Source organism: Lingula anatina, chromosome 6 (assembly GCF_051362555.1).
Source record: "Lingula anatina isolate TDL-2025a chromosome 6, LinAna3.0, whole genome shotgun sequence".
In the NCBI taxonomy this organism is placed as follows: Eukaryota; Metazoa; Brachiopoda; class Lingulata; order Lingulida; family Lingulidae; genus Lingula; species Lingula anatina.
The window spans coordinates 9,902,771-9,926,535 of NC_141772.1; the positions used below are offsets into that span (position 1 = coordinate 9,902,771).

At 37.4% G+C, this 23,765-nt stretch overlaps 2 protein-coding genes across 7 annotated transcripts; both read right to left on the minus strand.

The window, feature by feature from the left end:
* Positions 1-162: 162 nt before the first annotated feature.
* LOC106159577 (ornithine decarboxylase) lies at positions 163-6,498 on the minus strand. 4 transcript variants are annotated; one of them, XM_087016371.1, is made up of 7 exons: positions 6,361-6,498; positions 6,090-6,154; positions 4,438-4,587; positions 2,000-2,472; positions 1,350-1,677; positions 1,100-1,210; positions 163-832 (listed from the first exon to the last, which is right to left on the minus strand). In XM_087016371.1, the coding sequence occupies exons 3-7, from the start codon at positions 4,549-4,551 to the stop codon at positions 602-604; spliced, it is 1,257 nt and encodes a 418-aa protein (XP_086872497.1). In that variant the 5' UTR covers positions 4,552-4,587; positions 6,090-6,154; positions 6,361-6,498; the 3' UTR covers positions 163-601. The 4 variants fall into 4 exon arrangements, with proteins under 4 accessions (XP_086872497.1, XP_086872496.1, XP_086872498.1 ...); XM_087016370.1 differs by having other exon boundaries at positions 6,090-6,159; positions 6,361-6,497; XM_087016372.1 differs by lacking the exon at positions 6,090-6,154 and having other exon boundaries at positions 6,361-6,478.
* An 897-nt stretch (positions 6,499-7,395) lies between these two features.
* LOC106159575 (antizyme inhibitor 2-like) lies at positions 7,396-15,664 on the minus strand. Of its 3 annotated transcripts, XM_087016374.1 has the most exons (7): positions 15,472-15,664; positions 13,436-13,581; positions 11,419-11,590; positions 10,210-10,682; positions 9,538-9,865; positions 9,278-9,382; positions 7,396-7,627 (listed from the first exon to the last, which is right to left on the minus strand). In XM_087016374.1, exons 3-7 carry the CDS (start codon positions 11,530-11,532, stop codon positions 7,397-7,399), a joined length of 1,251 nt encoding a protein of 416 aa, XP_086872500.1. In that variant the 5' UTR covers positions 11,533-11,590; positions 13,436-13,581; positions 15,472-15,664; the 3' UTR covers position 7,396. The 3 variants fall into 3 exon arrangements, with proteins under 3 accessions (XP_086872500.1, XP_013391340.2, XP_086872501.1); XM_013535886.2 differs by lacking the exon at positions 15,472-15,664 and having other exon boundaries at positions 13,436-13,890; XM_087016375.1 differs by lacking the exons at positions 13,436-13,581; positions 15,472-15,664 and adding an exon at positions 12,268-12,977.
* Between the last annotated feature and the right edge of the window lie 8,101 nt (positions 15,665-23,765).

Sequence of the window (23,765 nt, forward strand, 5' to 3'; positions counted from 1 at the left end):
ATTGTTTGGCCACATCACATATTGAAGGAAAGAGCTTTTCTAAACGCTTTTATTCGTATCAGGTGGGGGACTACTACAGATAAATGCCAATGACTACACAGTTGACAATGATTTTAAAATCCCATCTAAGATGAAGTATTACTTAATTAAGTAATAAAGAAATTTTCTGGGTGAAATCTGTTTTATTCATGCAGTAACCAAGCCCTCTCCATTCAAGCCCATAACGGTTCAATGTACATTGAATCAAGGTTTAATTTTAATGTTGAGTTAACCTCCAATCCATGTTTGATTTTGCAAAGTATATTTAACAATGAAACAAGCTTATATAGTCAGTCATGCACTTAATGAAATGTTTCAAAACAATTGTTCCAAGTAATACATGTAACTGGTTTACTATAACTTTACTCAATATTACCTATATTAAAGATTGTCCTAAATACTCTGTTAGAGATAATGGTGTCATGTTAACGAGTTTTCAATCTTTCCTGATCTGTTGATCTGCACGAACGCAGAGTTGAGCTCACTTTTTCGTTGATTTTGTTCTAGTAATTGATATCTCTTCTATGCAAATACATACATACATACACCTAAACTGTTTGCCCTAGACACCAAGTTCGGCTTCGATTTCATCAGACGCAAGGTAGAATAATTCCGGTCGAGCAATCCCGTTAAAGGAGGTTGCAAGCACAGTAGTGTATGCCCCCATGTTAGGCACGTACAACCAGTCTCCGATGTCCAGCTCGGGCAGTTGGATGTTCTGTGCCAGGCGATCAGGAGGATTGAGTGTTGGACCCCACAATGTGCATTGATAGACCGGCATTTTGTCTTTTTCCTACAATATCACAAAAATGTGGTTTCTTTACCTATACACAGCAAAGACGAAATATATAAAACGTTGCAATGTAAAAGGAGTGCTGAAACTGAAATGACATGAAAACACGTCCTTAAGTAAACTTTTGCCAACAACATTTAAGTGGGCTTTTGCCAAAAATATTTATTCAGTCAGTTATTTTTCTAGTAAGCATACCAAAACCACGAAGACTGAGGCGTCATGTTCACGCTCATCTTGCGGGGTAGATCCTGTATCCTCTATACGTACCTTTAAAACGTAAAACTCTACATTAAGCCTTTCGACCAATGATGGCATTGTGAAAAAGAACGACCCATGAATTCCGTCACTGAGGTAGTACACGTATGACTGTTCAGAGTCCTTAAAGTGACAGGAAAAAAGAAACCAGCATGAAAATAGTTTCAAAAATGCGTGACGGAAAGACTGATACACTGAAAATCAAAAGTTAAAAAATACCATAAATATTCTACAAAAGTTAAGAAAAGTTAAGAGAGCGCACCTTGGCCGAAGGTCCCGAGCGTTGAACTCGTTTACCGATAACTCTAAGTGCCAAGGTGAAGGCCGACTGAACGTAGTATGTTCCAGGTTCAGCAATGACAACAACATTTTCTTCCTTGGGGAAATATTCGTCCAGAGCCGTGTTTATGTCTTTGGCAACATCAGCAAATGTTGGTTTGCCTTTGACTGCATGACCGGGGAACCCTCCACCGATGTCCAGTAAGCTGAAGTTGTAGCCAATGGCTTTGGCTTCATCAAAGATCTCACGGCACAAGCGTATGGTGTTTTGGTAGGCCATGGAATCGAAGCAGACTCCACCAATATGAAAACTAAGGAAAATATTACTTTTGTGTAACACTCTGAAATGTCACACTATACCAAACAAAATACTGTTGAATTTCACGGAATTGTTATTCATTTTAATATGATTTATATTCAAAATTGCACGTATCAACCAAATAACAGGAGAATTTGAAAAATAAAAAAAGAAAAATAATATTCAAAAACTGAAAAAAAAGATCGAGGTACAAAAACAATTTACAAACAACACTATTAAGTGAGGTATATGTTTCCAAATGCGTTAAACTGCAAAAGTGCAAGATGTGTTAAGTTAAAACTATTCAAATTTAGTAACGATCGATTGTTGAATACCTGACACCTACGACCGCCAGTGTCATTTCTTTTGCTTTCTCGAGAAGTTCTTTGCATTGGTCGGCGGCGCAACCATACATCTCGCCGTAGTCATATTCACCCTTGTGTACTTGTGGGCAAATTCGCAACACAAGCCTCGTGCCAGGAAAGAGACTCTTTATCTTGACTAACTCATACTCGTTGTCAAAGGTCATAAGGTCGACTCCTTCTTCTGAGGCACGTTTGATGTCTTGGGGATCCTTGCAGGGATGGGCATATATAATCCGATCTGTTCCCACGCCATGGTGTAGAACCTGCTGGAATTCAGCGTTGCTGGCGCAGTCAAAACCCGCCCCGAGTGCCGCAATGGTCTTCACGACTGGTTCAGAGTTATTACATTTCACGGCGTAGAAGGGTTTAACACGAGGCATCAGTTCCACCCAGCGCTTGTGCTTGTTAACGATGTCATCCAAATTGACAATATAGAAAGGACGCTGCAATAAATTTTATAGCGTCTAATAACGGTATGTTAGGTTAACTTTATAGATTTGGCAACAACCTCAGTGTGACCAAAGAAAAAAATGTGTACACTGTTTTTGTTTAAGCCTACATTGTACGCATACATTTGCATTCATTCCCATTACAAACTGTCTAAGCTGCAAAACGACTTTCATTTTTAATTAAAAAAAAAAAGAAAAGTTCAGTTCCTTTAAAGGCATGCCATGCTAATCGGAGTAAAGTCAATATCGACGACTTAAATATATATAGGAGATAGATAAATGTATTAGGAGCACCTATTTCGACGATGATTAAAATTAAGTTGTTTGCAACGCATGCATTAAAACTTCCAGATCCGTGCATGTTCCAGGCCTTGCTGGAAGAACATAGTCAGGTGATAAAAAGGTAAACCGTTTAAGAATAAACGATATTTCATTTATGGTAAATACCGTTTCGACACTTTATCAACAAGCATTAATCACATGACTATCTCGCCGAAGCTCTGGAAGTTCCAGGCTTTATACTTATGGACACAAACTCGATTACATTAGTCTCTTAAACCAATGAAAAGCGACCTTTGTATGTCCCTTCTACGACCAAAAATGTGACCTGGACGATCAATATTGGCTAAAGCTAGAAAATCGTGTCTCTGTGTAAACCGTGTTCCCTGCGATACTTGTGCCTCCTTTGAACGACTAAATCTGGATATTACTTGTAGACAAACGAGCAACATGTGCGTCCACTGAGCGACTTGTCTGCCTCCCCTGCTGTGCGTCCTCTGTACAACCTACAACATCCAATGCGATTACAGACGATGCAGGCTATCCTTGAGCGATGTTTGAGCAACCATTAAACGCCCTCATTGCATTCTCTGTACCATCTCAGGCAACCAATGGCGATCAGTGGCAACCATTTTACAATCTTTCTGCCTCCTGATGAATGTTGTTTGGGCGACCTGGAGTGCTTGAATATGTTCTGGGTCTTTTTTCATCAGTTCTAACCGGTCTGAACATCTCCAGAAATTAAATAATTAGTATTAAACCTTTTTTGCAAACTATTGTAATACAAGATCTGCATGCATGCACTGACAATACGCCAGATAAGCCAGATGGTCATTGTTGTCCTTTTAAGAAGAGTGGACAGGCGCCAAGGAAGCCAAGAACTTGGTGCTGACACAACACAAATTTTCAAATCCGTTTAGAACTGGCAAACTCTGCAGAAAACGGCGACAAGAACTGAATTTTGAAAAACAGCATAATATTGGTATCATAATTTCCTTTGAGAACTGGCTGGTTCAAGCATTTTGAAACCAAGTAACAATTGGAGGCTGTTATGAGGATACAAGTAGCTTTAACGCTTAGATTTCTTACCTCTGTTGAAAAAATACTCTAGCACGGCCATGGTTGTGAGTGAAAAGTAACAGCTATTACGCTCCGACCACTGGCCTACCAATGAGTATCCATTCTGCAACAAAAGCGACGCTAGTGCTTCCTTTCTACTTCTCTTGAGCGACCTTGAAGCTACCAACCTCCACCGTGACCTTTGTGCAATTGTTTAAGCATGTTTAAAACCTTGCAACGGCAACGCCTAAAAATCCTGTTCACCTCTTAGCGATCACTGTGCCCCCCTTTGAGCCTCCAACGGCGACCTGGCCAGTTTCATGGTCGAACAAAGATAGTTTTCTAGTGTAAAGGAGGTTTTACGAAACAATTCTTTTAACCACTACAATAAAGGCAATGAAAAATATACAGTAAGATAATTTGATTCTGTTTGTGTTCACGCTGCCCAGAAAATAGTTGTTTCAAAAAGCTTTTGGCCCAGCACATTCTTATATAGGCCTATAGAGCTTTCAACAGCGACGTTCATAACACAAACTCTGCTTGCGTACTAAAACAAGTCTTAGACCACGATATTATGTCAATGCCATGCTAAGAATCTTGATTCTCAAATACCATAATTACCCTGTCTTTATCCTCCATAATCTTTTCTTGAATAACTTTCAGTACCGCCTGGTTATTGTAATGTCCAGGATGTCCCTCAATATCCTGCTCGATTAGAGGGCGCGCTGTTGTCATTTTGTTTTCTTATAAAAGATGGTGGAGTATCTTTTCCTTAAAATAAAATCAAAGAATCTGAAAATTAATTTTAAATGCAATTTAAAGATTCTGGAAATAGGTAGATATGTTTTACTTTAGCAGACATAAAACGCATTCTTAACATCTTGTTTTTATCTGATTCCACAACGAAGCAAAAAGAAAAAAAAGACGCTGAATGCGACAGATGCAACAATTATATATAATTTTCAGTTACCGTGTAGTTAAACAGATGATAAGACAGTTCCCCTCAACTACTGGTACATGTTTTTGTATCAGTTGCCCTTTTTCCAAAATGAATTACACATTTAAGCTAAATCATAGAACAGATTGTTAGGACAGACCATGGAGTCATTCCTCATTATTACTTCTATGCATTTATCTCTGCCTGTCACACCACCGCTGGTGGATGATCTCATGAGGCTTTCTCCACGCTTGACGATTTTATGTTCGTGTTGCGTGTTAATTTGCCATGCCAGCGCTGGTGGCGTGCGGGTTGGCAGTGCCTGATGCCCCTTTGCTCAAGCATCAGGAATATGCGGCTTGTTACATATTACTCGTGGCAGCCTAAATGAGCTGTACAGACATCTTTACATTACGTAGACTTAAAGGGATAACAACTGTTCATTTTGGCCCAAAAATGGATTTTTCTGAGTCAAAGGACAATTCTCCCATACTCACTTATGGTTACTGAATCCATTCTGACATATTCTAACTAAGTCCCTGTTTTTTTCTATAATGTCTTTTTTTTTGTTGTAATATTCTCTTAAGAGAGTATAACAGATGGAGGTCACGTGATGTGATGGCAAGCACAAATTCCAGAATAATTGCGTTAAATGCCGTTTTAGTGGTAAAATAGAATTTATTATATTTTTATGAGTTGTTTACAATGTACTTATTGTGACATATAGATATCATACGAATAGTTGTTATCCCTTTAATGGAATCTCGCTGTGGACTGAATGGGCAAACAGTGGAAATTTATATTAAGCCCAAACAACACATCACAACGATTAAATACAATTCAAAATTAAAATTATTCGGAATCTGGGGATCTTTACTCTATCTAAAATGGTTTTGGGATTGTGAACTTGGGATTGTCACATTGTGCTGACCAAGAACAATACATGTCAGTATATATATATATATATATATAAAGACCACCTTACTTCCCATGAGCCTTAAATTGACATCATCCAACATACAGTGCCAATTGTTGAAGACAGTCTCCTGATTTTTTGGCTTGTTTGGGAGAATGTGATGTTGTTTTTCTTTGTTAGGTGGCAAGAAAGCAGCACTCAAAATGTTTTAGGAAAGTTTTTCGAAAAAAATAATCTACAGTACATGCCATCTCGAACCACTTAATTCACACATTCTGAAATTTACTGGTCTGCATGAATTCTTACTGGCCGCTGCAGTCAGACCAGTGGCTAAAGTAGCAGGCAGTAGTACATACAAATAAATACAGGGTCCAAAAGTAACTGTATTGTTTTACAGAGCTAAACTGCTAAATGACTTACCTGTTAGCTACTTTAACTTGGTATAAAAATGCTCTGATACATCTGAGAGGTAAGTTTATATTCGCCTGCACTGTAATGAATGAATACCTGACAGCCGCTTTTTAGATACAATTAATTCATGACGTTGACTGAATGTTGCCACACACTGCATTAATTCAAAACTATGTTTTGCCTAGGTACGTGATGCGTCTACCTTGACCTAGGTTACGTAAAACTCGTTTACCGATTACTGTAAGTGCCAAGGTTCAGCAATGACAACAACATTTTTTACCTTGGGGAAATATTCCTCCAGAGCCATGTGGCAAAAATATTCCTCCAGAGCCATGTTAATGATTTGGGCAGCATCAGCAAATGTTGGGTTGGTATAACGAAATGAAAACCAAAAGACAACAATAATTCAACGAAACACAATCACAAAGTAAAAAAAAAATAATAAGTAAAATAAGCCATCTATGCTCAGGACTTATTTCCCGCGTAGGTAAACAAACGTTAACAAAAAATGCATACAGCCGTTGGAATCTTGCGAGAACATCTACCGCAATCACTATACAAATATTATTGTTGCTCGCTATGCCTGCAGTAACAATTTAGGTTCACTTTATGAAATAAGTACAAACAAAACGTTGATTAATTCCACATATTAATCATTATTCTTTTATAATCAAGGTTACAGAAAGGATTTCAAAGAGGGGAAATAATATATACAAACTACAGAGACCCATATGCATTAGAACGATTTAGGAAAAAATCACGTTTTAAAGGTACACATGAACGATGGAGCGTGGATTCCCAGTACAGTTGTTACACATATAAACCACTTTTACTAGTTTCTTGTACAACTCAAATAAATTCAACATGCCAAGGGATAAACTGAATAAATCACCCAATCATCCAGAAAAGAGCTTTAGACTGCTCCTCTCTTTAAATTTTTGGTCAGAAATTTAACCTACTTATCTGACCTACTTTTATGCCCCATATATACAGCATAGAAATCTAGCAGACAAATCTGTTTAAATATCATTTTTTTTTTGGGTAATATTAAACAATGTCCTTTGGTAATTCTCTTAGCTATACTATTTGAAACTATATACTGGCATTTGGTTGGCTTTTGTGGCAAAAATGACTTCACATGGATCTTTAACATGATTTGTAAAGATGTGCGCCTTCCAAATATGTAAAACTGCAGGAAAAAAATATTTGAGTGAATGGTTTGAGTGTTAAACTTGAATGTAGCCATAAGCGATTTTTGCTAATGTGAACTTATTGTTTCCATGTAAATATGATGATATCATTTAAGCTGCCTAGTCTTAAACGCCAATTTCAGAGGGGATTTCACCAGATGCAAGGTAAAATAAATCCGGTCGGGCTGTCCCGTTGAAGGAGGTTACTGCTACGATAGTGTACGCCCCCATGTTAGGCACGTACAACCAGTCTCCGATGTCCAGTTCGGGCAGTTGGATGTCGTTTGCCAGGCAGTCAATGGGGTCGAGTGTTGGACCCCACACGGTGCATTGATAGACCGGCATTTGTTTTTGGTCCTGCAATATTACACAATTGATTATACGTATGTCGTGAATTAACTCGTTTATATCTATATATCCATCGCCACTGAACAATTTTGTAGGACTTTTGTAGCCTATATATGTATAGCAAAGGGTGTAGATGAACAGGGCAGCAAAGCTGTCAAATGTACAAAAGTTTAGGAGAAATTCATGCAGCCTTAAAACCTTGAACATTTGTAACGAATGAAAAATTCATAAAAAATGATAAAAAAAGAAGATGGTTTTTTAAAAAGAGCCACTATTATAGCCCAACATAATTATTTGAGCAAATATAAAGAAAAAAATTTAATATGAATTGGAAATCCAATTACCAATCCCTACAAGGAATTTTTCAAAACTGTCATTGTCAAATTTCCAGTCTGACCTTGAAAATGGGCCAAAGACCATGTTCAGTGTCAGAATCAACTTCTTTACTAATGAGTTTCTGTGCAACTTGAGCCTTGCTTATATGTCTATCTTTTATGATTTAAGAAATATCCAGCCCCAAACCCTGCTAATTGCCTACAAGGCTTTGTATGTTTAAACAATTAGCAGTGTTTAAGAATGTATATTCTTTACCGTCTGAAATAATAATATCTACTTCCATAAGTAAGACGCGGTATTAGAATTTTTATTTTCCTGAAACAAACAAGCAATGAAAATTTCATAACTTATGGAGAAAATAACCCATCAGACCGGATTTCAAAGTCAAGATGTATTCCTATCCTTGAAATCGTTCTTGTAAGTTTGCGTACAATAAATATCATGGATTTTTCTTTATGGTGTTAATAATAATTATAGTGCAATGAATAGGGTTTCTGTCAATTTTGATGCACTATTACATAATGCTGAACAGAATAATTACCATTAAATTTAATTATATGTACTACAGAATATTCAAAAATGCATTAACACTCGTTTTCAAGTTGATGGGCCTTCAAAGTAATACTTTGAAAATACCAATGAATAAATGAAACATTCACAAAAACTGCATAACTTTAAGGAAATCATCGATCAATAAAGCCGCTATTCAACCTTGGCCTGTACTTTGGTACTATGAATAAGTTTGATATATAATAATACGTTATGTACACGCTTATCTATTTATTGCGTTAACAATGAAAAGTGCACGGCAACGACAAACGACGTTGATGGCTGTTTGTACAGGATCATCTGAAATCACGTTGAAAACAACCAAGAATGCCAAAACTAACATGGCGACAGATTTATATCAGTAAAGCATAGATGCTAAAACCTTAAAAATACAGAGGTACATGTAATGAGCGACTTTATAACCTCTCATGAATGAACGAGATAAAAGATCTGAAAAGCGAAATGTGTATAACCAAATCTCTTTCCACTTCAATACTTGAACATAATAGAAGAACATAAAAACATAATAGTTTTGATTATTTACAATTATTATTCCTCTGAAATTGAAAGAAATTGGATTCTTGTGGCTATGTCTAAGCATTGGCAAGACTATCCTTTTTTATTCAGACGTACTCTTTGGGTGGATGATATGTTAAAACATGCCCTTTGACATTTGTTAACTAAATATTTACCCAATGAAACCATACTTAAACCTAAAAAAGTGAAACCCCATACTAAGGCTGTTTATTAACTGTCTAAAAACTTACTACATACCTTAATAACACGAAAACCTGGAATCGCTTTGTCAACCAGCACTGTGAAAAAGAATGACCCATGAATCCCGTCATTGAGGTAGTACAAGAACGACTGTTCGTGGTCCTGTTCGGGTTGCAGGAAAAATGAGAACTCAAATTATATTATATGAAATGAAGCAGCCACAGACACACAGACAGATTGATAGATGCATCATGTACATACACATAAACATGTAAATTGTATAAAAACAAAGAATAAACAGATTTAAATACACGTACCATGTCCGAGGCTGCCGAGCGTAAAACTCGTTTACCGATAACTCTAAGTGCCAAGGTGAAGGCCGACTGCACGTAGTATGTTCCAGGTTCAGCAATGACAACAACATTTTCTTCCTTGGGGAAATATTCGTCCAGAGCAGTGTTTATGTCTTTGGCAACATCAGCAAATGTTGGTTTTCCTTTGACTGCATAACCGGGGAACCCTCCACCGATGTCCAGTAAACTGAAGTTGTAGCCAATGGCTTTGGCTTCATCAAAGATCTCATGGCACAATCGTATGGTGTTTTGGTAGGCCATGGAATCAAAACAGGTGTCACCGATATGGAAACTTAAGAAAAAGTTAAGTATTCTGTTAATATTGTGAGGTACCAAAGCACAGCAAATGAAATACCGCATCAAGTATAGAAATTTACACAGTTGATTTTAGTCTCTTTGTTTATCAAAGTGGCAGCGCGGATAAATTTTCAAGCTGTAGCAATTCTAAATAAGATAAAAGAGTAATAATTTATAAACAAAGTGTGCCTACCATCAAGATTCACCTATACAAAAAAGCGGATAAAGATGTTCAAATTAAATAAGAATTAAACACGTTCGTCTTCATCAAATATGTACCGGGTTAAATTTTTAGTGTAAAGGTAGAAGCTATAAATAATAGAATGCTATAACAACTACCTGACACCCACGACCGTCAGTTTCATTTCTTTTGCCCTCACAATTAGTTCATTGCACTGGTCGAGGGCACAACCATACATCTTGCCAAATGTATACCTAGTCTTGTCAACTCGCGGGTGAATGCGTAACACAAGTCTTGCGTCTGGATAGAGATTCTTTATCTTGACTAACTCATACTCGTTGTCAAAGGTCATAAGGTCGACTCCTTGTTCTGAGGCACGTTTAATGTCTTGGGGATCTTTGCAGGGATGGGCATATATAATCCGATCTGTTCCCACCCCATGGGTTAGAACCTGCTGGAATTCAGCGCTATTGGAGCAGTCAAACCCCGCCCCAAGTGCCGCAATGGTCTTCACGACTGGCTCAGTGTTGTTACATTTCACGGCGTAGAAGGGTTTGACACGTGGCATCAGTTCCACCCAGTGCCTGTGCTTGTTAACGATGTCATTCAAATTGACAATATAGAAGGGACGCTGCAATATTTATAATATAATATGAATATTAATGTGTATGTTTGATTACTGCAGATGACACCAGCCCAAATTTAACCAAAAAGGAATGTGTTTCATATTCTTTGCTTTAATCCACGTATACATTTACATAACCAAGTCAATTAATCTGATGGAATAGAGATACGATTGTCATTCAAATAAAAAAATCTAATGGTGCCTTCAAAAGCATGTTAGTAATTGAAGCTCGTCAATATGGGCAACTTATATTGGTGATTCTAACATGAAACACTAGTTTCGCCTTTGATCACATGAAACACTAGTTTCGCCTTTATCATATGTATTACGGCAATAGCACGGTTAGTCACTTTGAAACGATTCACTTTTTTACCATCAATGCCAAAAGAAGACAAACCAAAGAGTTGTCCAAGAGATTCAGTGGCTGAGGCCCGATTCAGAATAGGGGACTAACTAGTCCGAGGGTCAAATATGGCCGACCCACTTGAATACTTCCCTGAGGTAGTGGATTGGACGACAAGCTTTGTAATGGGTCGCCATATTTGACCCTCGGACTAGTAAGTCCCCTAATTTAAAGCTATTTAAGTTTCTTTCACGATCGGACCAATGAATCTTGAAAGCCTTAAACCACAACCATTTTCAACCTAAAACATATTGATTTCATATTTAAACATGCCTTACACCACAATATTATGTTAATGCCATGTTAAAAAATCTCATGATTCTCAATTGCCGTAATTACCCTGTCTGTCTTTTCTAATATTTTTTCGTTTATAACTTGCAGTATTGCCTGGTTATTGTGACGTCCAGGAATTGGCTCAATATTTTGCGTGGTTTCAGGGCGTACTGTCGTCATTTTGTTTTCTTAAAGATGAGCTGTTGTGGTATCTTTATCCAAATTATATTTTTAAAATCTGAAAATTAATTATAAATACAATCTTAAGATTGTTAAAATAGATAGGCATAAAACTTACATGTAAAGTATATTAAAAACTGATTTCACAACGTAGCAAATACAATTATGTGAGGCACACCGAATGTAACACTTGCAACAATTAATTGGAGCATGTAAATGTGAAGTGTAGTAATACATCAACAAGTAGCAATAAAAATTTTCTAGCAAACTACTGAAAATTTGTTGCCTCAAACTTTTGGTTTGCAGCAATATTGCTGCAAATTATTTATATTGCTAAGAATAAGTATTCACGCTCTTGCAAATTTGCAGCATTGTCTGTTGATAACCGAAGAGTGTGCGGCAGGCCTGATGTTTTGCTATAGGATGTGCTGACGCCTATGTATGAAAACCGGGCATAATCGTAACTGAGCGAATCATTAAGTAAAATGAAACGAAAAATGATAAATGTACATGTATTTAAAAAACGATACCTCGTTATGATAACGTGCGACAAGATTTGTCCATGTTGAGTTGTATTATATTCTACAAGAAAAGGAATACACGGAAAAATAGTGTAAATATGGTTATGTATGCAGTGTGTGTATGACACCTTTTGCTTGCGTGGTCACAGTTCTGAGCACTCTTTACATGCATTAAGCCTGGGTCCCAAATCCACGCACGATTTTCAGGTCTTACTTTCTTAGGTTCCTCTCGTCTGGCTGGGCCGTAGCTAGATTGCAGGGAAGGAATCTAGTAATTGGTGGTTGCAATGAGTGCGCAAGGAGAAAGTGCGTCGAAAGTACGTGAGAAGCACAGCCTCCGCACGCCAGAAGTGCCTATTGCGCCTGACGGGCTTTCGCACGTATTCCGCGCGCCCCGTGAATGCAAAGTACAAGCATCGTGCACTACGTACGTTATGCGCACAAGGAGTAACGCAAATGGACGTAGGGTAGTCTTGTTGACTTCCTACGGTTGTTGCTCGTCCTGTGCACGCGAGTCTTGCGTATTGAGATGTTCTATTATTTGGGAGGGCATAAAACAGTGCATGTTTGAGGAGATTATTATATCCGCAGCAGTGTTCAAAGATTCCTGACTTGTCCCCGATCCCTTTCTCCCCCTCTTGCTCTTTGTTGTCTTTTAAGGCATTTTTAAAACTTGACATCAGAGGCAGAAATAACGCTTTTTCGTTCATGCCCCTCCTTTAAAACTCACGGTCCTTGCGCATATATATAGAGTGACCACTACTCGCACAACATGCACGAAACCCGTGCGATCCACACGGTGGGCGCGTGGAAGTGAGGAGTGAGAACGTAGTGAGCAAGAAATAAGTACGTGTATCATGGGTCTTAACCACGTGCATCGCACGCACCGTAGCCACCCAAGCGCAGTGTTGTACTTTTTCCTTTTTTTGAGAATTTGTAGACCGCACGCAGCAACTGTTGATCATGTCGAAAAATTTCTACGTGCTGTCTGTGATCTCCAAAAGTTGCACGATGACGTGCTCTTCACACACGAAATCCAACGTTTTCCCCAATTTTTTGGCCATAGACGTAGAAGCCCTTATGTTGGGTTGGGACCCCAGGTTTTAGTCATTAAAACGCTGCTGTTACTCATAATAATGTACGTGTAAATAAGGTTTGTTAAGTTCAAATATTGAACATCAACATGCCGTAGTTTTAGTGTTTTTATACCCCAACATATATAGGCTAACTGAGAGGTCAATCTGTGTACGTTTGTATCTCTTTAAGCCATCACAGTGAATAAAATAACACACACACACACACATCTAGTATACAAAAAATAATAATAAACAAATCTGAAATATACTTTATTATTTTGCTTAGGTAAGTGTTAATTGACTTACCGGTTAGATTATACTTGTCTTGGTTAAATTGCGTCTGTTGATAATGAATGTCTCTATCCAACAGATAATGCTAAGCTCTGCAGAAATTTTCCATTAATGGCTGTCCTCAGGCACAGTGGTGCTTTTTACCTGTATGTTTACCCGCACTGTAAAACACACGACTACAATGTATAAAATGGAGGTGCCTTTTTGCTTTACTAAATATAGAGCTCGCAGGTGACGCCGGGTGTCATGCCTGCTTTGTTGTCATAATAATGCATGCAATCCAACCTAAGTAGATATAAACACAGATACACGATACCTATAATTCTCTCCTGATTACATTTGATTATGCCAGTATTGCATCATGAGTTCTGGGTGGCTGCTAGTAAATTGTAACACCTGTTACGGGACTACGTTCACCGCGCGTGGACCACTGCTGATGACGTCCGACTGAGAGCAGACTATATATATATTGGGTGGAACGGATCAGTTTACTTCTCAAGTGATGGACAGAAATGCTTTAGTTTATTCGAAATTGCATAGCTGATATTCTCACTATATTTAGACAGCATTAACGATATTCCTAATGTGTTCCAACTACATTCGAGCTGCATTTGAGAGCTAATACAATACAACCGAAAAGTGCACGAATCATTCCAGGTGGGTTCGAAGCGCATTCTGAGGTATTCTTACAGGAATTAAGGTCAATTTGATATATTGCCCAACGAATGTGGCACGAGTTTTGAAAATTCTTCATTACGGCTCATTCTGCTTGATTTCTTCCGATTCCAAATAAGTGTGACAGGGGGCTTTACAGTGCCTTTTGGTCTCAGTGTATTTCTTGTTGATGCTTTCATGGTGGGGGTGAGATAGTACTCTTAAACTACGCAACTGAAACTAAGAGCTATTCCAAGGTCAAGAGCTTAGAGGTTGTAAGAGGTTGACGTCACCTAACAAAGTTTTACCTGTTCTGAAGAAAAGGAAAATTATACAGCATAACATTTTTTGGTACACATCCATGAAGGTATTTTCAGCATTGTTGTTATACCAAACTGCTATCCATGAATTCAGTATGTACATAATGGCCATTATTTGTATTTATCTTAGGCTCGAAGTCTGTATTGTATGTATATGTTTGTTTTAAATAAGATATTTTTTACAGATGTCACCCTACCAATATTGCCAATGTCTTGAATATGCTAATATTTGAACTCAGCAAGCCTCAAAACATAGAAAGACATATATTACACATCATTTTTATGTACTTTACTGTGAAAATATGGCCAAAAAGCCATTTCCCACCTTTTTTTCACAAACAAATAGCAGGTACCAATATAAATCTTTAGCTTTGGTAAAAAATATTGTCAGATTTGTGTTCAGCAGCACAAATGGCCATTGAATCCACCTGTTTTAAAAAAAATTGTCATTTGCCCACCCGTTATGAGTGGAGTGGGTGAAAATGCCTATACGTTTAATTAAAAACATTGACGGTAAATTATGACAATCTATGTATCATATAGTGATAGAATAAAACCACTGCAATGGAGAGGAATTGTTCCTTTGATTGATGAATTGCTCCTATGATTGATTAAGTATAAAAAAACGTTTGGAGTTGTTACAAAAAATGATATTATTAAGAAAATTATAGTAACATTGAAAGCAATTACCATGTGTCTAGTTTTCGACTTTTTAAAATCTATTTAGCAAATGTTGTAAACATAACAAATGTTGTAAAACAGCAAGTTTTTTTAAATGAAAAGTAACATCAGCTGTAGCTCGCAGGGGCCACAGAAAATGACGAGGCAAATGACAACAGGCATATTACTTGAGCTTTATTTGAAATAGTCTCACGTTGAAACAGTCGTGTAGCTAAAACAAAGAAAATACAATTGTTACTTATTTGTCTAGTTGGTATCACCACTTACTTCTCACATAACATCTGAGTTTATGAAAATACAATTATCAACTTGGTTATTAATTAAGAAAACTATATAATGTAAACAGAGAAATACTGGTAATATACATTATGTACAAAATTGACATAAACATCTTACCATTATGCCTCTACTGGGTAAATACATAAATAATGCCACTGCATTTCTGCACCTCTGCACTTCTGCACTCCTCTGCAGCACACACCTAACTGACCCACACTCTCCTGGGTGTGACAACTAGGACTGTTCACTTATGCTAATGAGGTCCTTTTATTAAAGGAATGTGATAGATGTGCTTGCTCAGCATATCTGATGCAATAAACCATAAACTTTGATACAATCATTTTTTTTATTGGCTTTTTTTTGGCTTTTAAATTAGTAGAGGTTTCAAAATAATAATAATTCACTGTTTTTTTCATGTTGACAGCTTCGTTTCATATAATTTAGTAATACTATAATGTTAATTATCACGGCCACAAAAATATCAAAGCGTCTTTCAGATATAAGAACGTATAGAAAATATTATATATATATATATATATATATATATATATATTGTAGTAAATATATTGTAGTATATATAATATTAATATTATAATAGTATATAAACTAAGATATTAAAATCATTTCAAATAAATGTATGATAATAGAGTGCGTTGTTAAAAATTGACATTAGATAAATCAAAGATATCATCAAAAAATTATACAAATTCAAAATATGATTAAGAAATGAATTATGCCTCGTAAAGGCAAAATTTGCAAGGTAAATACCAGGCGCTATCATATGGAGTTTTTTTCAATTTTAATCTGCTAGAGAAACACATTCATTACATTCAGTCGTTGTTGTAGTTCCTTTATTTTCACACGATCTTCGGATTCCAGAATATTGCTGCTGCTTGTCCCACGAACTCAGATTCCAGTTGACCTACAACTTTGTTCTTTACCGCCTGGACATCCGTCATTACGTCTACCAAAAGGGAATCCTTGGCGCGAACGCGCAGCCCGCTTCTATGCTCTCCCACTTGCTGTCTACACGGACCTTGTATTTAACGTACTGGCAACTGCTGCGTCCATCAAGCGAGTATTCAGAGAGACATCGTGCCCTCGGTAGTATGTAGGGTTGCCTGTATAAATTCAAACACACGTGTCAACAATTATTGAAGGCAAAACGTATATATTTTAGGCTGTGATCAAGAGGATTATGTTGGATCCAAGACCTAGGTTTGTAATTGTTGATGAGTATAGAACTACAGGGAATAAAATATTATTTAAATATCATTTCTAGAATTCACTATGTCGTGATTTTCAAATTCTATGTTTGAAAATAAGGCAAAGGGTGTGTTCACAATGAACTTGGTAGTTCGAACTCACATCACAGGGATTTTTGCTGAATGCAATCAAATTGAGAGATTAACACTTCCCCTGGCGTTGAGCAGAATACAGAGAAGGGGGTAAGTACTCGAGTTCGTTGAAAACGAGAGGAGTGTTAATCTGTTGATCTGATTGCATTCAGCAAGAATCCCTGATTGCACTCAGCGAGAGTCCCCGTGGAGTTACAGTGTAGTGCCAATGCGAACTACCTATATAAGTCCAACAGAAATGAAGAGCTCAAAATTTATAACTCTTCCGAAGAAACCGAAAGTCCAACATTGAATTGAAAGCAATTAGCCTAATAAGTCATATTGCAAAGATATTGAAAGTAGTACAACAGGGAATATATATTTATATGTATGTATGTATGTATGTATGTATGTATGTAATGTATGTATGTATGTATGTATGTTTGTGTGTACAGGGGTGGATACAGGATTATTTGAGTGGGTTTTGGCTAATGCAATGCCGAACCATAATTCAGCTGGGACAATCAAGTGTACCGGAGAAGATCAGCATTGGTCAGAATTGTACCGGAAGTGACGTGTAGTGGCGTAAGACGTAAAGCTGAGTGGTCATTTTTAGCTGGAGGTGAATGGGAATGAAGACGTGGGCTTGGAGAAAAAAGCAGTTATTCTAACAACACGGTAAGATAACATTTTATCTTTATGCTTTGGGGAAGAGAATACTTGTTGAAACAATAGCTAGCACATGATATGAAAACGTGTCACGGAACTTGAAGGTGCAAAATCATGGTTAATTTGCAGACAACTTGTTTTGAAATACATGCTGCATAAAAAAAGATACATCTTTGCACAGCAGTCGTAGATCGGTACGATTCAGTTGTCAATTACGAACTACTTCCTGGTTTTCACAAGGTCCTTCAAAACCTCTAAAACATCATTATAATTGCAGCACATACCATAAAACACCCAAAAATACTTAGATATGGACATATCAGATTATATAAATGTCAAAATTCTAAATGACAACGATTTATAGCCTCCCGGGAATTTTTTTTAGAAGTTGAAGGGGGGGTGGTCAGGATCCCCCTATCATCCCCTAAATCCGCCACTGATGTATGTATGTATGTATAGACAGACCGTGTGTGTGTGTGTGTGTGTGTGTGTGTGTGTGAGAGAGAGAGAGAGAGAGACATGGTAAACATACCTGCCAGGTTTTTCATCATAGATCATAAACCATGGGCAGTATGTCTCCGTGGTGTTGGCAAGATTGTCTCTAGGATTTATTGGCACACAAAATCCACCCTCCTTTTTGTATGTGCCCCGTCGCCCCCAAAAACCACCTTCACATCTGTGCGTGTGTCGTCGCATGGGTGACGCTATGGCTACTGCGACAACTAGTACGGCAAAGAGGTACAATCCCTGTAAAAGCAAAATGTGACAATTGTCCGATTTTAAGATTCAGTGGTCAAGGTGTTTGTAAATTTATTCATGATTGATATTCAACGTTTTAATATATATATATATATTTTTTTTCTAATACAACTAAATAAACTTATTTGATCTTAATTTAATACTTTAAAGCAATAATAGCTCTTCCTTTGAGATTCAAAATTCCGCATGAAATACATTGTAAACAATGCATGGAAATATATTCTATTGTATTTTACCACTAAAACGGCCGTTATTGTAGTAAAACTAAAATCTGTGCTTGTCAATAGGGCTTTCGATGCCAATTTCCCGGTCATCAAGGCATTCGTTGCTAATAACGTAATGGTGTCACGCGGATTCTCGCGTTCATTCGAGACCAAAATAACATATGGCGCCAAACGCATTAATGCAGACGCAGACGTAAGTTGCAAGTTTTTGTACAGTGCGTCGGATAACGAAAAGACCAGAATGGCACACATTGTGGATATTAATGTATTTTTAACAAAAAGACGAATATATCTCATGAATCTTATATAGTGTTGTTGTTGTCTGCTTTTCCCGCGGTTTTAAGTAGGTCAACAGTGACTATGCGATGTCAGAGAGAGCTCCGTCAGTTAAAATCTCTTAAGAGATTTTAACAAAAAAACTGACGTTTAGGAAAAAAACCCTGGATTAACTTTGAATGCAGGAATGGGGTCGTTGACCATTGGTAAGTACGGGAAAATTGCCGTTTTTTTCCGGGAAAATCCAATTTTTGGCCAAAACGAAGAGTTATTATGACTTTAAGTCGTTTTTCCAGCCGACTTAAAGTGACAAACACTCATTCAACGTCAAGTAACATAACATACACCACTTCTTGATTTAAAAGTCAAAATAATTGTTAAACTGTTCATGGTTGATATACAGCGTTATTTGAAATACGCCTTGTTTGAGGGAGAGCAACACTTTTTGATCATATCTTCACAGATTTATATGTCATGAATTAATGTCGAGAAAAATTATTCAAATTTACTCCGACGACTTCTGACGAACATCGTCGCCTGTGACCCGCCATGCCAGTTTTAAATTGCCGCGGGGTACGGGAGTCGGTGCGAAAACTGAGCTCGAAGTGATGGCAGAATTTGAAAAAAAATAATTTAAATGTGGGGTTAGGACTTAATTGTCCCAAAATAACGTTTATAAGATTTTCAAGGGAACAATGTACATTTCAAAAAATTTAAGATAACGCTGTCGGTCACAAGAAGTCTGTATTTATGCAGGGTTTTACTTGCTGGGCTATTGGAGCATTTACAGTAACCTTTCTTGATATTTCTCTTATTTTAAACTGAACAATTGATGAAAAACAAATGCGCATTCACACAAATACTCACTTTGATTTCCATGATAGTGCTTTTGACTTTTCCAACTTCGAGGATAATACGATAAACCCGCAGCCTTGCTAAAAGGGACGGCGTTTTAAGAACCAACAAGAATCGAAGCCCAACGAGTCCGATATGGATAGGACAGGATAGCTGCATTTTTATAAGATCTAGAACAATAGAAAATAACGACTTCCTCTTGTTGATTCTGTTAGTCACAGGAAGACATTTATAAAAAAAAAAGAATTAGAACATTGTATAAGACCTGACCGCTATAATCAGGAACCAAAGCACCGAATCTTGGACACCCTGTGTAATTTTTTTCAAAGGCTGGTTTTCTCGCCCACCCCGTGGTATAATAATATCGTAATGCCCTTTTACCCAGAGCGAATACAGTCGCTGACGGGTTATACAGGGCGTTTAGGCGGGTTATACAGGGCGTTATAGGTCAAATTTTACCCAGAGTGGACCTTTTCCCAGCAAAAAGGGTGGTTCTTTCGAACCCCCCGAACCCCCCCTGGCTACGGGCCTGAAGACATTTGGTTACTTGGTTCACACATTATTTTGAGTGTACTGTCTGTAAGAGATGACAACGAATCCACTGTACATTCTTTTGTGGGACTTAATCCCTTGAAAAATACTCATTCCTGTATTCGGTCTGTTACGTGCATACGTATAATATATGTAGAAAATTCTAGCGTTGGGGCCATCTCGTGAAAAGTTTATTTCATTCTCGTCATAGTCATTAGAATCATTCCAATTAATAACTTACTTTAAGTCGTATACATGTAGTGTACATATGTCTTTTTTCATACAGGATTAGGTCGAAAATAGTCAAAAGAAAGCCTGCTTTTGCTACTGCTTCAGTTGATCCTGTTTCTTAATCTACATTAAAAGATCGTATTCTACTTCATTTATTGCCGATTTTGTTTGGCAGGAAGGGTGTGATAGGAGAAGAAGGAAAAGGAAGTTAATGTGATATAGCCGCAAAGACGGGATCCGTCATACCTGTACTTGGTGCATTAGTGTACAGTATTTGGTTCAATTTTCGTTCTTTAATAGTTAAGTAATTAATTTTCAGGACATTCATATTCTCAAACCCACCCTGGGGCCGGGACTAACAAGTTATAATCAAGATTGAAGTAATTATCTGTTCACCTTTACCTGACCAGGTAATTTTGTTGTAACCAAGTCTGTCAGAGTGAACAGACGAAACAGTCAACAGGTAGATCAAATATGTGGATCTTCTATAAATGAAAACTTTTCGACTGATAATATAGAATAATGAGACAATATTGCAGTTCAAAAGGTGCTAGAAAAAATAGGTGAACGCGTGATCGGTAGAAAGAGATTAGAGTATAAGTATCCCAGTATGTATATGTACAAAAAGGAAAGAGTCGGTTAATAAACGTTTGAAACTGCAAATCGCCGCCGTCATAACAAGAGTGCTTTTCGCGCGCGTGCGTTGGATGCGTTGAGCTCAACTCAGATCGTCGTCTTGATCAGACCATAGTGAGAAAATTGGATTGTACTCGAAATCCATCATCATGTTTTGAAGTCGACTTTTTAAATCAATAGTAATATATTTCTTTGATTTATCAGTTTCGTTTAAAAGCAACTACAGCGAAGTTGAATTTAGAATAAATGAAGACAACTTGGTCATGGCTATTTCTGCATAATCGTGCGTCTCACGTCCTCTCGAAAAACATTTCCTCTGCGTTTTTATAATCACCATATTCCGTCAAGAAAATCTAAATAAATAAAATTATTTCGATCTTGAAATTAATTTTATTCACCCACATCAGTGTTTATTTTTTAAATAAAACAGGGCGTCGGTCAAGATGCGGAACGTACGCCAAACGTCTTAGTTCCGACACTGACGGGGCGTGAATAAATCAACAGGTCTGTACTTCCATGTATCTCGTCTATACTTCCCTGTATCTCTTCCTTTGATTTAAAAAAATTAGACATGAAGAAATGGTAAAGAATTTGAGTGTGTCCTAAAGTGTAAGACTGGGGCGGATCCAGAGATATTTTTTGAGTCTTCCAAATTGTCTTTTTTTATCCATCCTCAATTTTTGACAGTCTTCCGACAGAAAATTTAAATCCCCGTCAATGTAAACTTGAAAAATTCTGACCGTCTTCCATAAGACCGAGAAGAGGGCCTCAATCCGCCCCTGTTAAACTTGAATTTCGCCCAAACTTTGTAGTAGTGTCATACACAGTCTCAAATTTATTAACGAGGGGAGTGATCATCATAGATCATCATAGTAAAGATACTGTTAGCCTCCACGGGGAATACGACGTCAATTTTTAAAATTTATTTACGATGTTGACGCCTAGAAACACACGTTTGACTTCAATGACGGAACTTAATCTTAAATTCCATTTGGAATAAAGAGGCAATGTAAATAAAACGCGAGCACAAAATGACTAGGACAAATAGATCATATAATACAAATAAAACGAGTTTAATGGGAAAGAAAATATGTCCTATTGACACGTTAAACTGCATGCTTTTATAGTACACAACTATTAGGCAAATAAACGATTACACCAACCACGGCATAATTGAGGAGGGTCAAAAACGTCAGTTTTGTGATTTCAGTCCAAAAAAATTAGAGAAAAATACAATTTCTACAAAAGTGACAATTTCAAATAAAACTAAAAGAGTATATATTCAATTAAAAGATTTGCAATAGTTACGCGTATCTGTAACTTATGCCTTTGAACGTGTCAAGGTTTAACGCATGAGAATGAAACCCCCCGCCCCCCTTGAAAAAGCCCCCTCCTCTAAACGAGATAGCCTTGGGTGTGAACCACTTCTACACCTTGAAGCTTTTCCTTTAGGGCGACACATTCCCTACATTTCTTTAAGTGAGGCACACTTCGGATATTTGACGCCTCACTTTGACAAACATTTACCTTGCGATCAAAAGAAATAAAATACAAAAGAGGACGACCTTAAAATGCACCATCATTGTACCAAGCGAACACCACAACTTTGGCGAACGTAGCAGAGCCGTGCGTATATGTTGAAGAAAATACCTGAGGCTGAGCTATCTGTTTAAGACCTACAAATATAAACCGATCTGTGCACATCTCTCTCATTAATATGAGAAAAAAAATGATGTGATGAAGTGTTGAAGAGATTGAGTGTCCTAAAGCTTTCAATATCACCGTTGTGGAAAGAGCCTCTAATAAACACACTGAAATTGTTGTGGCGGTATTCTAACACACCTCACACTATTAAACTTCTTTTAAAGAAGTTGTTTCCACATAGACGGACGCGATTACAGTATGATATGTAACATAATATTCACCCAAACTTTGTAGTAATGTCATACACTGTCTCAGACTGATGAAAGTATAGTAATAACATATAGATACTGGATAATGATACGGTCAGCCTCCACGCGGAATGCGACGCCGTTTATTTAAATATATATATATTTTAACTATTTTTGTATTTAGGACGTTGATACCAACTAATGTTTGACTTAAGTGACGAAAGTTAACCCTGAATTCAAATTGAAATAAAGAGGCAGTGCAGTTCTGTGGAAATAAAGTGCGAGCGGACAATAGCCGGGTCAAAATCCAAATCATGCAAATAAATCAATTCTTTAGTGTGCAAGAAAACACGTTCTATTTATAGCTTAAACTGTAAGATTTAACAATACACCAATATCAGCCATAGAAACTATTTTACCAACCATATCATTCACTTATGCTTTTTGAATGTGTAAAGATTTAACGCGACAGGATGAAACCCGGCTTTGAAAAAATCTTCTTCCCTAAACAAGAATGCACCAACATCGCACCAGGCGAACCTCGCAACTTAGGCTTCGTTCACATGCAATGTCTATTTTCTAAATTCTATTTTCTATTTGCGGCATGTCTTATGATCACGGTCTGTGCTCTGAATATCCCGCCGCGTAATTACTGGCAGCGCGAGCCAGTTACTATAAGTTACTATAAGTAACTGGCTTGCGCTGCCAGTAATTACGCGGCGGGATATTCAGTGCACAGACCGTGATCATAAGATAGCGCGAATAGAAAATAGAATTTAGAAAATAGACATTGCATGTGAACGAAGCCTTAGTCGAACGTTCCAGAGGCGTGCGAGGCTGAAAGAAGTATGTCTGTGGGTGGAGATATCTGTTAGAGACCTACAAATACAATGAAGGAGGTTATTTTATCGACTGTCCACTGGCATTCATCTAGACACTGAGTGACAAAAAGTAAGAGAATTCTGGTGGTTTGAGGGAAGGGAAAGGGCTTACATGCATGA

Excerpts from the sequence above, each read along its gene's own strand:
- LOC106159577 (XM_087016371.1), bottom strand. The coding sequence starts at position 4,551 with ATGACAACAGCGCGCCCTCTAATCGAGCAGGATATTGAGGGACATCCT. Across the intron at positions 2,473-4,437 it reads TTATGGAGGATAAAGACAGG|CGTCCTTTCTATATTGTCAA; the intron begins GTAATTATGGTA and ends AATTTATTGCAG. Across the intron at positions 833-1,099 it reads TAGAGTTTTACGTTTTAAAG|GAAAAAGACAAAATGCCGGT; the intron begins GTACGTATAGAG and ends GTGATATTGTAG.
- LOC106159575 (XM_087016374.1), bottom strand. The coding sequence starts at position 11,532 with ATGACGACAGTACGCCCTGAAACCACGCAAAATATTGAGCCAATTCCT. Across the intron at positions 9,383-9,537 it reads GCTCGGCAGCCTCGGACATG|GACCACGAACAGTCGTTCTT; the intron begins GTACGTGTATTT and ends CAACCCGAACAG. Across the intron at positions 7,628-9,277 it reads CAGGTTTTCGTGTTATTAAG|GACCAAAAACAAATGCCGGT; the intron begins GTATGTAGTAAG and ends GTAATATTGCAG.